We start from the raw sequence: 16,695 nt of genomic DNA on the forward strand, positions 1-16,695 counted from the left end.
ATTGTTGGGTTTTAGAATCAGTCAATCCAAACTATTCACTGTCACAAAATAGTCACGTATGAGGTGACATAGAAGCTAGGACTAAGAGCAATTTACAACTATATTTGGATCAGTAAAATTAAAGAGAAAAATAGAAAGAGTGAAGAGAACAAAGAGAACTCACACCACTGACAATGTACAGAAAAGAGAATCCTAATGTGGAAGACCAGAGTGTATACTGTAAAGTCGCTTAAAGAGGATGCAATATGGACTTGTCCCTATTAAGTAGAAAATGTCCATCATCAGTGTTGAGTTCTCCAGAGATGAGGCCCCAAAGTAGTGTCTATTTAGTTTCCATAAATGAGGGGAAAATAATCTTTAACAAAAATGTAGACTATATTAGAAAGCTATTTCTATATGCTTCAATTGGAAGGTAACATTGATAATTGGTGGCAAACTCCTTTTATGGTAAAAAAAATTAAAAGAAAAATGAGCAGGAGAGATATTGCGTTCTTAAGCTGAAGTGTCAAGGAGCTGGTCGTACTAAGTCTGATAACCAAACAAAATTTAGTTTTAAGACAATCACTTTCAAAAAGAAAAACCACAACAAAATCACATTTACGCTTGAGTCTTAGAACTTTCCCCAATTATCTCAAGATTGGAAGCATGAATGAAAGGAAATATTTGAGAAAAATGATAATACAACAAAACAAAGAATACTTTAACCCTCTAGTGTGCTATAAGAAAATGCTTTATATTTAGAACATGAAGATTATATAACTTGATTGGACTTAAAGAGACAAATGTTTACTTTGAGTACCTGTATCCTTTCTCTCTCTCTCTCTCTCTCTCTCTCTCTCTCTCTCTCTCTCTCTCTCTCTTTCTCTCTCTCTCTCTTTGGGGGGGCCATATCCAGTGACGTTCAGGGATTACTTCCTGGCAATGTGCTCAGAAATTGCTCTTGGCTTGGAGGACCATATGGGATGCCAGGGATCGAATTCAGGTCTGTCCTGGGTCAGCCACGTGCAAGGAAAATGCCCTATTGCTGTGCTATCACTCCGGCCCCAGAGCCTCTGTATCTTCTCACTTCTTTCACTGTTGAGTTTATCAAAAGCCAAAAGCTTTTAGAAACTAAGGTCACTGATCAAAGCAAAAAATTGTCAAGCCTTGGAGAGAGAAAAATCATAAAACTAAACAGTCTGAGTGAGTATCGAGTACAAGCACTCTAACATTATAAAAGTGGGCTATCTGTTTTTCTGATTTGATGAGAATCTCACTATGTTAATTACATTATTAATAAAAAGAGAAAAAACATCATGTAGCTTTACCAAGGAAGACACCAAATTCATCAATGTTAAAAAAAAAATTTAAGTGCTCCCATGATAGAGAAACCAAGCTTTTCTTTTCTGGTGTCTTTCTTACTTCTTTAAATACAAATTTCTATTTAATCTAACATTTAACCCATAAAACAAAATGAGCCTTAGGATGCATTTCAGCAGAAGAACATTAGCTTTGCTAGTGTGACACTTTGGGTCTGATTCCTAGCACTACAAAACAAAACAAAACAAAAAAAACAAAACAAAAAAAAAACAACAACACAACTTCAAAATAAAAATCAAAACCGTTTATAAAAATGTTTTGAGACTTTGATACTGGCTTTGAAATAAAGGCAAGAAAAACCTTTTCTTTTTTTATTAAAGAAAAAGTCTCATAGCCACATAGAAAAATCAGAATGCTGCAGCACACTGAACTTGGTGAATCAAGCTATATGTTTTAAAAGCAATACAATAAAAAACACCTCGTTCTTAATCAGCTCTGAGCCATTCTAAACTTAGTGAATTGAAACAAAATACCAAGTAATAAATTACAGTGCCTCCAGTGAAATGAAATTGAGGCTCTCATTATTTTGCTGTCCATCTCTGTCACCAACACACACAAACTCACACATGTACCTGACACACATATCATTACTTCAACATAAACTATCTAGAATGATCAGTGACTTTCACACAGCATAAACTACTGTATATATGTATATATATATGTAGTTCATGCATATCTGCATGTATGATGGAATACCTATATTTATCTGTTAAAATGCAGAATATTGAGTATATACTGTCACAATACTCAACAGGCATGATTAGGCTACCTAAAGCCACATACACACAAAAATAAAATCATCACCATCTACTAATCTGAATTTCTATGAATTATTTGTTATACTTATTCTTCAACATTTTTATTGCCATTTATTAATGTCAGGATGCTCATAAGTCTGTGAATTGACTAACATTTTTATGGTATAGATTTCTTCAGCACTAGCTGTTTAATGAGCTCTTATTTTAAGATACTCTCCAAAAGTTATGAAAACTGCCCTTAGTTCAAGAAAACACATTCAATGTAAAATTCCAGTGACCAATGCACAACACAAACAATAACAACAAAACCACTAAGCAAATACATATAAATGAAAGCAAAATAAAAAACTAAGAAATTCTTAAAACTATAAAATGCAATCATTTCAATTCCATTCAATATAAAACAAATCATCCATACAGGTCACGCAGACAGTTCCCTCTACATTCAAATTATTCACTTGAAGATAAGCGCCCACTAAATTCTTTAGGGGTTTAGCTAATTTACTGCATAGATATGGCATGTCTGTTGTAATAACAGGTAGGATGTATTGGGGTCGACTATTTATCAGAATTAGACTTCTTTTCTCAATTCACAGTGAATTATGCTGCCTACATGACTCCCTTCTCTCAGAGTCTGCCATCCCCTTATGGCCCCTAATGTGGCAGGCAAACAAAATTGACAGTCTCATCCTGTCAACAAGGGGCGATTCTCCTGAGAAGCCATTTAACTTTGCCGAGGAAGCAATGTATTAATGTGCCTGTCCCAGGAATGTTAATCATCTTCAAGCTTCCGACCTAACTTTGACGTGAACGAAATCACCAAATTTGTTTACTAAATGAATCGTAATATGCTAATAAGAAAGCATGACATATATGGAAAAGCTAAACAGATGGTTTGTTTACTCCACTTTGCAACTTTATAAATGTTGTAACTCTGAAGATGTTAGTGAGAGTTATTGGTTTGTTGGCAGAGGCAAATGTGTCTTTTGCATACTAAATCTGGCACTCCAGTTAGAAAACAATTTGTCATTGCTATGGAATGCATAAAAAATGTTAATGTCGTGATGGCATGTGGGAAAGCAGATTGGTAAATGGAAATGTGTACACTGGGTGCTCAGGTTAAAGTGTAGAATTGCTATTCAACAGCCCCCTACCCTAAACAATCATTTTACTTCTGAGTTGTATCTGACACATCAAGGTTTCTTGAGAGTGCTGATTATTCAATATGAACCTGTTGCACTGTAATGTGAGATGACTGTTACACTGTGAATAGGATTATGTTTTCACAGCATTTAAACTTTTTCTTTGTCAGGCAGCTCAGCTGGTGTTTTGTTAGTACTTTTGTTGGGAAAGCAAAAGCAAAAGTATGATCTCTGGCATCTTTTGAGATTTAAATAAGGCCAAGCAACTAATTATGAGTTTTGGATTTCACCTGGATGAACTAACAATCAAGTTTTCCAATCCTTGTTTCAGTCCTACTTTATGGAGAGTTCAGAAGACATATTTCCAGAGTAATTAGGTATGCATTTTTTTCTTGGGATTATTTTTTTTTTGCTATTTTAAAATTTTCTAATCAATAAAGTTAAAGCATCAGTTACTTTGTAAGATCTTTAGAAAAAATATTGTCAAACTAAATATTTAAGTGTTTTACATATAAACACAGTAATGTTCTTTAACCCTATTAAAACTAGGTTTCTATAAGTTCCACAAGGGAGGAGAAAGAATTCTGCACATAGTATTACTTAGTGATGGTTCCATCTAGAATTACATTTATGTTGAAAAACTATTTAAAACATATGAACAAAAAAGTACAGTAATTTGTGCCTGTTAATCCAAACTATAAACACAAATATAAAAAAATCAAATACCCAAATAACAATATAAATACATTAAATATTAAGTTTAAAAAGTTCCAATTATTTTGGTAAAATTCTTTTTACTCATACAATCATAGATAAAGCATACATTTTTATTTTCCTAAATTTATTAACCAGTACCTCCAACTTCTTAGTCCTGCATCTATATATTGAGACTACTACTAATTTTGTGGAGTTTGCTGGTTATCATCACAAAGTACTGACATTTTTACCCATATGCAGCAGAGAAAAGAGAGAGCAAAGTGATCTAAAGAAACCACTAAGTTCATCTTGCTGCTCAAGGATACTTTGGAGTAAGAAACATTAGCAACTATCCCAGCTTGGCGCTTATATCTCATTTGCAGTATCTCCTCATTTCTGACCAACAAAGAAAATTTCAATAAAGTACTTTTACTGGTTTAACAACACTGAGCTCCTGGGATTGTCAAAGTGCTAAGCCTTTTCCAAGGAGAGAAGAAATCAGCAGCTCAAATATAATTAACCTTCCATTCTCAATGCAAACTGCCACACACAGGAGCTCTGCAGTCTATTAGTGAAGTTATAATGGCCAACAGGCAGAAGCAAAATTGGTCAAAAAGTTGGCTGCTGCTGTCATATTTTTGGAATTATGATTAATGGCACTAATAATGTGGATGATTACTGATATGTGTATCTCCAGCAGTTTATCATATTGCTCTGGCTGCCTACGTCTACAATAAACAGGATGCTATCATTTACCTCTTTATTGAAGGCAATCCTTCTCTTGAAGGAGCATATTCTAATTACTTCGTAATGTTTTATGTCTTAAACATTTTGCAGCTCTGGACCTTGCCAACTGTTTCATGTCTACCATTGATTAATTACTGAATGTTTAATCAAAATTTAGAACCTAATGTAGTCATTTATGAGCACACCGCAGTGCCAAAGTAGTTAGGCTTTGCTCCCAAGTTTGGAGAGTGTTGGGTTCAAAATCAAATCCCAGTCTTGTATGAGAATCCAAGAATTTCACCTTCGGTGCTCTGAGGTTGCCAATTCTATCTCTGCTGATGAATGGAGGGTAATCTAACTACAGGGTAAATAGCATCTTTACCTACCCTCTCTTCCCTGAGTTTCTTCTTTCCCCTATTCCCTCATCCACAGAGGCCCATTGTTGGAAACTGACTGATTTTGAGAACAAAAAGGACCTCATGAATACCCCTCACAAGAACATAGTTTTGAAGTGGTTAAACAAGTGAAAAATAATTTGCTGGAACAAATACATACTTTTTTTAATGTGGATTTTTTATGGTACTGTCATACAACCATTCACCGTTGAAGTTAAGTGTTTTTTTAATACCATTACTGAACTGCTGAAATGGATGCTAATATAGCTTGGAGTGCTAATGTCAAGTCCTGGTAATAAAAAAGATAGACTGCTGAATGAAATAATTTCAAGTAAAAAATAGAACAAAAGTGCTCTCTCTCTTGCTCTCCACTTTTATTGAATTGGGACTGACTGAGCCAATTGCTTTAGAAGTCTGTAAAACACAATTACTAGTGAGCGCACTGACCCATCAGTGCCCCCTCAGTGACAGAGCAGACTAAAAAGGCATCAGAGTCTGCGGAGCTTCTCTCAGCTGGCCATCAGACCCAAGAGGCTTCCTTCTGAAGGGCTGTTTTTCTCATTGCTCAAACCATTTTCTTTTTACTTACAAAATCAAGTAATTTCTCACCAATGTGTTAAAGTAACTTCATACATCATTTTACAAGATGAAGATGTCTATTCTGAAATTAAAAAGATCCGTCTTTGATAGTCTTATTTATGTGTTTATTTATAAACACACATATATATTGTGATGCACTGAGATGCACTGACAGCCACTCGTATCAGATTGATATTTGCCATAACAAAATTGAGGCAGCTTACATATGGTTTAGTACACTTCTCCCCCCTTGAAGGTAAAAATAATCAGAGCAAGCAAGACAAAAATTAAACTAGAAGTGGGTAACATTTCCCCCATTAGTTAATAAAAGAAGTAATAAACTCTATAAAGTACTATAATTAAGATCACTAACACTTCAGGCATAACAGGCTTTTCACTAAGAATTTACAACTCCTATTTTAATTCAAGCAGTTTTTATTAAAACAAAATCTAGGTATTCTAAAAGTACAGCTTTCTGCAGTTTTCTGTTTTAAACTGAGGAAAAATTGTTCTTTCCTAAAACATATTTCTTTCTTTCTTTCTTTCTTTCTTTCTTCTTTTTTGTTTTTTTTGTTTTGGGTCACACCTGGCAGCGCTCAGGCATTACTCCTGGCTCTATGCTCAGAAATTGCTCCTGGAAGGTTCGGGAGACCATATGAAATGCTGGGATTCGAACCACAGTCCTGCATGTGCATGCAAGGCATACGCCTTACTTCCATACTATCTTTCTGGCCCCTCTTTCCTAAAAAGTATTCTTCTCTGCCTGCCTCTCTCTCTCTCTGCTATAAGTAGATACACAATAGTGCATTCAAGACTTAAAGTTACTAAATTCATTTTTAATAATATTGTAAATTTTTTTGGCAAGTGCAAACTCCTTTCATATTCTGCTACATGCATTTATTTGAAATTTGTAAGAGTCTTAAGGGCAAAAATAGTAAATTATTACTGTTTAAAAATATGCCTTAGTCCAATCCTCATTCTGACATTTTCCTATGAGAATAAAAAGTCTCTCCTCCTCTTAGAATAACAATGAATGATTACCTATGTTGAGAAGCTGGCAGAAGCCTTTCACCTAAAAGAAAACCAATTTTGTCAGGACTGATACATGTTAATATAGTGTACATGCTTACAGCCAATTTCTTGGTGGGAGTCTTAGGCTAGTTTTAAAAATAAAAAGCTGTTTACAAAAATGAATATTTTAAATAATTGTATGTTAGAAAGGTTCACACCGATAATAAAGTGTCAGATAGATGGTGGTAAACCAGAGAGAAGTGGGTATTAGAAAGATGCCCCTTTCACAGTGATGCTATTAAATGAACGTACTTACTGCCTGTAGGGCCAAAGCAGTGGCACCAAGCAGTAGGGCATCTGCCTTGCATGTGCTAGCCTAGGACGAACCGCGACTCGAACTCCTGGCATCTCATACAGTTCCCCAAGCCAGGAGTGATTTCTGAGCATATTGCCAGGAGTAACCCCTGAGCGTCACTGGATGTGGCCAAAAAGAGAGAGAGAAAAAAAAAGGAAGTACTGCCTGTGTTCACAGTGTATACATGCTATTCTATGAGTTATTTTCACTAGAATTTTCAAGATGCTCCTGCAAGAGTAGTGTAGTAACTTGTTCCTTTTAAGAAAATGTTAAGAGTGAAGGAACCATAAGCATTGTTTACACAGTACACACTATATATAAGCCAAATAATCAATACAAAATTCTCACCAACAGAAATTTGTAAAAATCTTTTGCATTGCGAAAAGGAAATCACTTGTCCACTGTGAGTGACTCGTTGCTGAGATTTGGTAAGCAGTTTGGAAGAGGATGGAAGTTTGTAGTTAAAGAGTGAAAGGTCAGCAGAGGCTTAAATGAGCTTGTCTTACATCCAGCTGGGCCAGCAGGAGGTCATTAGGAAGATCCAAGGCACACTTTAGGCTTGACAGAGTCTCTCCCTGTGATACAAGGAGACCGCTTTGCTCATTGCTCTTCTCCCAGTACATAAAAAGAACCCCAGAGACAGGAATGACACCGAAGTTTATCTTACTACCAAAGTTTTGCCTGAGGAGGGCACAACTAGCAATTACTCAGAGGGAGGATTTATTTTGTTTGTTTGCCTTTGATGGAAAGTAATGGAGATAAGTACAAAAGACCTATTGATCTGCTGCTCCATTGTGAAACCAGAGTAAAGGGGGGAAAAATTTCTGTCCTAAGTGTTTAAAAGTCAGAGAACCTGCATTTTATTAAAGAATTTTGGACAAGGGAAGTTGCAGTTCAACTGTAAAATATACAAGAAATGAAATGCCTTTTTTTTTTTCAATACACCCAGAGATTCTTAACACAATGTACTTGACAGCTAATTATACCGGGGGCAAACCCACTAATAGTTATCTTGAATTGGTGCTAAGTGGCTCATTTCCTGGTGGCATAGCTTCGAGAAATTATGTATATTTATTGAAAATTTCTCTTTTGAAAAGTTCTCTAAGTTTCCAAACATGGAGAATAATGGAAAAAAATGGATGTTGCTATGCTGAGGTGATAACAGGAGGCAGGTAGCATGTTTTCACATCTTCACCTCTGTTGTTAATGTATGCAGTGGCTCATCAGAGGTAGTTCATGTTAATTTATTCCTGCACACCTGTACAGGGCTGGAAGTCAGGTAATCAGATAAGCAAAAAACCATATAGTTCTGCTTTTTAGCTGCAGCTACCCAGAGGCCTATATAGGAACAAATTTAGTTTTGGAGACATCAGCATGTTTTAATAATCCAAATACAGATGTCTTGCGCCATACAAATCGAGAAGTTTAAATGCTTAAATAGGATTTAACTAGCAATCAAAGAGAAGGCTAACACTTGCCATCAATGGTTGCCCCTATAAATTTAAAAATCATCCTAAACAAATATTCTGTTTTAAAATTCATTCATCGGCTTGAATGATCTTTCCTATATCTGAAGTAGACATATATTCTTACCTTCTGATAAAATTTAAGACAAATGTTAGCAGTGAGTGGTCAGAGTTCTTAAGTGAAGAAAGAGTATGTAATTCATAGAAGATTAAAAAAGATAGAAATATGGGACCAGGGGCATAGTTCAAATGGATGGAGTTTATGCCTTGCATACAGGAGTTCCAGATCCCCACATCACCTGGTCTCTTTTGTGTGTGTGTGTGGGGGGGGGGGGGTTTGGGTCACACCCGGCCCCACATCACCTGGTCTCTTTGTGTGTGTGTGTGTGTGTGTGTGTGTGTGTGTGTGTGTGGTTTTTGGGTCACACCCGGCCCCACATCACCTGGTCTCTTTGTGTGTGTGTGTGTGTGTGTGTGTGTGTGTGTGTGTGTGTGTGTGTGTGTGTGTGTGTGTGTGTGTGGTTTTTGGGTCACACCCGGCAGTGCTCAGGGGTTATTCCTGGCTCCAGGCTCACACCCGGCAGTGCTCAGGGGTTATTCCTAGCTCCAGGCTCAGAAATTGCTCCTGGCAGGCACAGGGAACCATATGGGATGCCGGGATTCTGACCGATGACCTCCTGCATGAAAGGCAAACGCCTTACCTCCATGCTATCTCTCTGGCCCCACCTGGTCTCTTGAGCAGTGAGTCAGGAGTAGTCTCTGAGCACTATCTGTGTGGTTCAAAAATCCACCCTCCACAAAATCCAACAGCACCTGATATTTCTTTTTGTATGGACCATCTAGTATCTCTGTAGATACTACTTCCTGTTAGTCAAGAGAATTTAAAAACAGTCAACCATATATACATCTTAACAAATAGCAAATAATATTCAATTTGGGGCAATTGGACACAATTTTTCCTTTTCTTTTCTTCTTTTTTTTTTTTTTTTTTTTGGATTTTGGGCAATACTTGGCTGTGCATAGGGGCAACTCCTCATTCTGCACTCAGGAATCCCTCCTGGTAGGTTTGAGGAACTGTATGGGATGCCAAGAATCAAAGTTGGCTTGGCCACATGCAAGGCAAATACCCTATCGATTGCGAAATCCCACCAGTCCTGGAGAGAATTTTTTTCTGAATAAAAACTAAACCACATCGTTTACAAATAGGCTTCCTTTACCTACACACAGATGGTCACAGTCATGTAGTAGTCTTGGGGATTACAATTCAAGACATAAGATGAGAAATTACACAACCAATACTGACTCTGATGTTGCCTTCAAAATTTTTTTCCTTTATGATGTTAGAAATATGTCCAAGGTTCATGTATTGCACCCTTCAAAACTATGAATCATTTTCTGTTCCCTAACATAACAGTACCATAGTAACAGAAAAATCAGGGTCTAAAATGGAAAGGAGGGGCTGGAGAGATAGCACAGTGGCGTTTGCCTTTCAAGCAGCCGATCCAGGACCTAAGGTGGTTGATTCGAATCCCGGCATCCCATATGGTTCACCCCATGCCTGCCTGGGCGATTTCTGAGCATAGAGCCAGGAGTAACCTCTGAGCGCTGCTGGGTGTGACCCCCCCCCCAAAAAAAATAAAATGAAAAGGAAAAATATAGAGATTTTAATGTTTATATTAAACAATACTATCAATAGATACACTACAGTATTGTATACCTAGCAATCACATATAGTGTCATGATTATTTAGAAAATTATAATTCTATAATTAAGAACAAAAATAATTCAAAGTCACTTTGCCATATAACTTGGACTTTATATAATCTTAATTTGTTCTTTGTCATCACTATGGAATAGTCCTTTTATGCTCATTCTCAACTAAAGAGAAAAGGATGCTTCTGAGATCGTGGTTAGTTTGGGTGAACTTTGTCAAGTGTCAGTGTTAACTTCTCTCTTGCTGTGCTTTTTTAGATAAAGAACATTTTTGCTTTCTAAAAAGTTTCCATCCTGATCTTATAAAATCTGTAACTACCAAAAAAAAAAAAAAAAAGACAAAAAAAAAAAACAAAAAACACCCAAAAGAAGTGGACTTCTTTTGTAAAGACCAAAATAGTAGAACTCTCTATTTACTATTTGCCAGACAAAAAAACAGTATCTTTTTCCAACTTACTATCAGGACCAAAAGAATTCTTCCCTAGTGCAGTAAGTCAGGGGCCAAAAGAATTTTCCCTAGTACAAGTCTCTTAAAAGCAGGAAGATTCATGTGTCATTTCTATGTGATGTTTTAAGCCAAGAAAAGAAGACTACTTTTGAAAACAGAAGAGAGTTATTATATTAGCTTTATTACAGGCATTTTAGAATATCTGCAACCTTGTACACCTCAGTCCCCACTCAAAATCCTAATGTTTTGTTTGTACAAGCAAGACATTATGGAGACAAGGATGAATGAATTGAGACTTCGGAGAGAAAAGAAATGGCTCTAAGGATAACAGATTAAAGGCAAAGAAGGCTTTTTATTTGGGAAGGCCTACTGGTCAGAGAAAAGTAAGAAAATTAGTTTGCTTTATAGTGAATTAAGGGGGGGAAATCAGAGACAAAAAAATTTGGGTTCTTGTGACTAAAACAGTGAAAGTGAAGAGACCAGAGAAGGTAAGTCTGAGGATAGATCAACAACATGTGAATAAAAAGATTGAATTACTGAAAAACATTAGCTGATAAAATGACAATGAAAGGCTAAAACAGGATGGCAATAATACCATTCTGCTGAGTCACAGGGAGAGGCCAGTGCCCCCAATGAATTAATGATTCTGTTTATTTGGTGGTAGCTAAACCCTTATAATATATTAATTCAATCTATGGATTCAACAAGAACACAGAAAAATGTCAGAATTAAAATATCAGCATTTTTGTTAAGTTTTTAGCTGTGATCAAAGATTTGAGTCTTCATTTTTGGTTTGCTTTGTTTTTTTGGGGGGGGGAGGGGCAGGCACACCTGGTGACAACTATCAGGGGTTACTTACTCCTGATTATGCTCAGAAATTACTCCTGGCAGGCTCAAGGGACCATATGGGACAACAGGGAACAAACAGTGGTCAGCCACATGCACGAAAACACCCTACCCACTGCACTATTGCTCTGGCTCCAGATTTGAATGTTCTTGAAAAGCAGAGATTTTAAGTAAGAATCCAAAATGTTGTTCTATACAGTATTCTATTCAACTTACTTTCCATAATACATGTTACAAAATTAACAAATTAAAAGGATTAGGTGTGATGTGATATTTTATCCAAATGAAATGTATCACCTGTCTTGAGGTTTGCAATCTCTGATTAGTATGAATACACATGTGTACTATTTTCCCCACATAGAATATCTTACTTTTTCCTAGACACTGGTCTAAACTTCTATATGTCTGGTCACCTGCCAAGTTCCTAATCCTGTGAATAAAAATGGAGACTGAAATATTCTTCAGCTATCAATACATGTTTTTCATCAAATAAACCACCCTCTCAACAGTAACTCCTTATGCACTGGGACATAAAAACACAAGTTCTTGTGTTTCCTAGTGACCTAACATAAATGAAAGTAAAATTTTTGAATGTTGGAGCTTTTTGAACCATTTTTCCAGTGTTATAACTTGCAATATTCTCAGCCAAGCAACTAAAACTGTATTGAGTTCATGCAAATAAGTTTAAATTTTGGCTTATCTTCAAATACTCCATTTCCATAAATATTTTATGCAAGTTTCATGAGCCCTTTATTTTTGTTAAAAAAAAATCAATGCATTAACCTCATTATCACAAGTGCACTTTTTTAATTATAAAAGTATAAATATTAGGGTCTGGAGAGATAGCATGGAGGTAGGGCATTTGCCTTGCATACAGAAGGATGGTGGTTCAAATCTCGGTACCCCATATGGTCCCCTGAACCTGCCAGGAGCGATTTCTGAGTGTAGAGCCAGGAATAACCCCTGAGCACTGCTGGGTATGACCCAAAAACCAAAAAAAATGTGTGTATATATATATTAGAAACATGGAGAGGATGAGTATAATCTAGTATTTTATCATTCAAAGTATAGTTATGTTATATTCCATAATCTGGCATCAACAATAATTAAAAATTGAATACAATTTTATAATTAAAAAATTTTTTGTAGAACTAAATAAATGGAAGTGAGCTCACAGACATGAAAGAAAAGAAATCATTAAGAGGCTGTATTTCTCCTCAAAGTATATGTTGAATGGTAAATAAAACAATTGTATTTGTCAGAAATTCTACTTTTCATGGAGTCCTTGTATGCTTGGTTTAAAGGGAGAATAATCTTTATTTTAATACATTCTTTATAGCATGACATGACAAAACTCTTATAATGTGACCTTTAATTGCATGTGGCTTTGTCAAAGCAATATTTTGATGGTAAACACCAGAACAAGATAAACCAGAAAGCTTCCAAACAGCTTCCACTTGATTGTTAAGCCCTTTAATTTGTCTAGTGATATTTGGAGATTTCTTAGCTCTTTATATCTTATTCTATCTAAACTGAGTTTTTATATACAGTAAACTTTCTCATACATGCACACATTTTTTTCATTGCTGGGGAATAGAATCCAGGGCTTCACACATGAACAAGGCAGGCACTCTAGCACATACCCTTATCCCTGACTCCTCTAATAACAATATTTTAAAAAAATAATGTATAATCAAAAATCCAGTCAATATAATAATAGGAAGTATGACGCTAGAAAGACTGGTGAGCTATGCAAAATGTTTTACAATAATCTATCTTCACAGGTGTAGGATAACTGTGCTACCCTACCACTGACCACTTTGACATATGCTTACATAGCACTTTCTTTAGGATAAAAAAAACACTTTAGGATAAAAACAACCCCAGCTGCTCCTGTTTAAGTTCTATTGTTTTAGAGCAGCAGCTACAAAGCTAAGATATAATGTAATCTAAAGACTGGACATGATACATTCTGTTACTAAACCTATATACATGTCATTCCATTTGCAAAATTCCCAATAGATTATATTTTAGAGATGTGCTCAGAGACACCATGAAGTTAAAATAAAGAACCCATGCCAGCATATCATTTCCCCATATATACAGTTACTCTTTTCCCATTTTCTTTTGACAGTTTCATGACTTTTAAAGAATTTAAGGATACTCTAAATATTCATGTAAGAATGATAACATTTCTGGTTATACCTACGGAGATGCAGGCTGTCTCGATGTCCTGGACCTATGGTTCTTTCCATCCGTAAATTTCTGTTTCTATATTGGATAAATATGTGTGTATGAAGATAATATATTGATTTAATTAAAAGCCACAAGGCAAAGCAGAAATATAAATCACAGAAGCTGCGGCTTCTAAGTGAAGGTTCATGGGAAAGCAGGGAACTGTGTACATAGTTAACTTAATCACACCTAGATGCATGGAAAACATACAGACACTTATACACAAACATGGAGCACAGAGAAAAATGGCGTGCATTACTGAGTACAATGGCATGATTCTGCATGCTTACTCATAACAAGCACCAACTGCAACAATCCTTCACCAATATGGCAGCTTGGTTACCATATGATCACTGTGCAGTATCTTTAGAAAAATCTTTAGAATGCACCCAAAACATCTACATTATATTTTTAATGTTAAATCCAACATGACTGAAACTGGTACCCTCTTCCCCCAGCAGGAGCAGCCAATGGAGATTTACTGACCTGTCTCTGCTTCGACGAGAGGGGAAGGCAGCATTGCAGCCAGCCACTGTGCACACATGCATCTCTTTTAAGTGAACATTTCTGTAGTGAAGCTTCACGCTGTAGGAACTTTTGAAACTCTTCTTGCACACGTAACAGATTTTGGGGTCTGGGCTAGAACATAGGTCACCTTCTGGGGAGAATTTTTGAGGGCTTCCATAATTCAGAGATGAGGCAAAACTTTCATGAAGGGCTGCCATGCTGGCACCCCCACCATTGTAGAGTCCATACTGGCTCATGTAAAACATGTCGTAGGTTGGGTCTGTAAATTCTTCCTTGACTTTGATGACATCCTGATGAGAGGGCTCACTATGGTTCTCATCAGGCCTCTCACTGCTCATCAGCATTTTCTCACTCACTTCACTGTGGAGGTGCTCATCCCCTTCCATGGACTCCTCTCCTAGTTTGGGCTCTGAGGATTCAGACTCATTCTCATAATCCCGCTCAGGTTCCTGGTCCTCAGAAGTCATGCTATCAGCCCTTCTTATTTCAGTCCTTGATATGCACCGTGTCCTACTATGCTTAGAAAAGTCCTTCACCGACATGCCTGGACTCATCTCCTCTTGGGAAATGACAATGATTATCATGCTCATGTCATTGACCACAGCTCCACCATCATTGGGGTCATCATCTTCATCATCAAATTCATCAGCAGTGTCAATAATTTCCTTTTCTATCTTCACAGGCATGCTAGACTTTCGGGGCTTCTTCTTGGGTGCCAGATCGGCACTGGGCTCATGAGTAGCCATCATCACAACTGGTGCTGTTGGCTCAGAGGGTGGTGGGGGATGCTGCTCTATGGCACCACTACTTGGAATGATTGGACTGGTTGGGAGAGAGGTTGGAGGACTCACCATTTCCCCCGGAGTGAGTAAACTTCTATAAAATGGAGGGACTGGTTGGACAGTCTTTAGCCCAGAAAACACCAGCTGACTAGGGAGAGGATTCTGTAAGACAGGGTCTAGTGGAGGAGTGGTAAAACCCATTGGGGGCCTGCCAGGGCTTGTGAGTGTGAGATTTGATTTTGTACTTGCTATCACTGGGGTGGCAGCGCCTGATGTGGCACGAATTAAATCTTTTGTCCCGGTTATTCCTTAGCATAGCATGTGAAGTACGAGGTGTTAGGATTTGCACTGTGACGATTACGGCTTCGGAGGGAGCTAAAGACCATGTTGCAACCTTCGATGGTGCAACGATGTTTTATCTTCAGGTGAACAGCATTATAATGGATTTTGAGAGTACCTTTGTCATAGAATGTTTTCCCACATGCATTACAGAAAACTCTTCCTTTCCTAGAGGCCGATCCCATCCTTCTCATTCGGTGAATCCGGAAAGAGTTTTTTGGGTGTTCGATTTTGGTGAGATCATTAACTGGGGCAGAATTCTGAATGGGAGACACACAGGCTGGCTCTGTTTTGGGCTCCACATTAGTAATGCTAGTTAGGGCATTTCTATTGGCGTTCTGGTCATTCTTATAAGGTGTGGAGATACTTCAGATTCGCTGCTCTCATTATATTCATTCTGGGTTGAAAGACTGGGTTCCCGCAGCCTCAGTCCTGGTTGTTCTAAGAGTAGCCATTGGGAGGCAATCCTAGCAGTGGGGCTGAGACAGGGTTTATGTACTGGAATGGAAGCAGAAATGCCAGGCTGTTTGGGATGTTTTCGAAGTGATGAATGCTGGAAGGGTTGCTGTTCTCTAGGTGAGCAAGAAGGCTGGGACTCCTGGTGCGATTATTGCTCTCAATGAAAGTCCTTATGTCTGAGTCTGTCTTTGAAGATGGTACAGCTACAGCCTGACCTTCTTTCTCCTGAATTGCCATCAGCTCCACGATGGATTTGGTTTCTCCAAACCGCAGAAACTGCTGAAGGGTGATGATTTCCTCTTCTCGAGACATGATGGCCCAGCGGTCCAACACCTTGCCCGCAGCATCCTAGAGGCCACATCAAAGAAACAACAAAGACAAACACAAGAACTTATTGATTGTGCATAATTATTCAATGCAACCAAAGGTGCTCTGTCTGCTTATGAAATATCAAGAGAGTGAGCTCAGAAAACAACATGCAAGCACTGTCAATAAAAGTCAACTAACCCACAAAGCAAACTTTTCTGCCATGCAAATGTAGTAATTAGAGTCACAGAGAAACAGATTGAGTTTAGTAATGTCAAAGCAAACAAAATATAGACCACTGGGGCTCTGTGATCTAAAATGCCTCAGCTATTGCTATTTTAACAACAATGGTCTATATGCTATGCAACTACTTAGCATATATTAGAATAAAACGTGAACTCTTGCTGTGCAACCCAGCCTAATGCAAAAAAATGATACCTTAATCTGTATTAAATAGTGACACTATAGGGAAGAATTAAGTACATTTTGCAAAATTTACTTCAACATGAGCAGACATGACATTGGATTCAGTGATAAAAATTCCTTTAA

General features: G+C 37.3%; 1 protein-coding gene across 1 annotated transcript in view; it reads right to left on the reverse strand.

Moving 5' to 3' along the window:
- Positions 1-16,695, reverse strand: part of BNC2 (basonuclin 2) — a 333,090-nt gene that overhangs the window by 3,702 nt on the left and 312,693 nt on the right. Inside the window, 5 exon segments of the mRNA XM_049769330.1 lie at positions 14,219-15,336; positions 15,338-15,376; positions 15,378-15,739; positions 15,742-15,831; positions 15,834-16,188. Of these exon segments, the coding sequence (XP_049625287.1) occupies positions 14,219-15,336; positions 15,338-15,376; positions 15,378-15,739; positions 15,742-15,831; positions 15,834-16,188 (1,964 nt within the window).

Source organism: Suncus etruscus, chromosome 1 (genome assembly GCF_024139225.1).
Source record: "Suncus etruscus isolate mSunEtr1 chromosome 1, mSunEtr1.pri.cur, whole genome shotgun sequence".
In the NCBI taxonomy this organism is placed as follows: Eukaryota; Metazoa; Chordata; class Mammalia; order Eulipotyphla; family Soricidae; genus Suncus; species Suncus etruscus.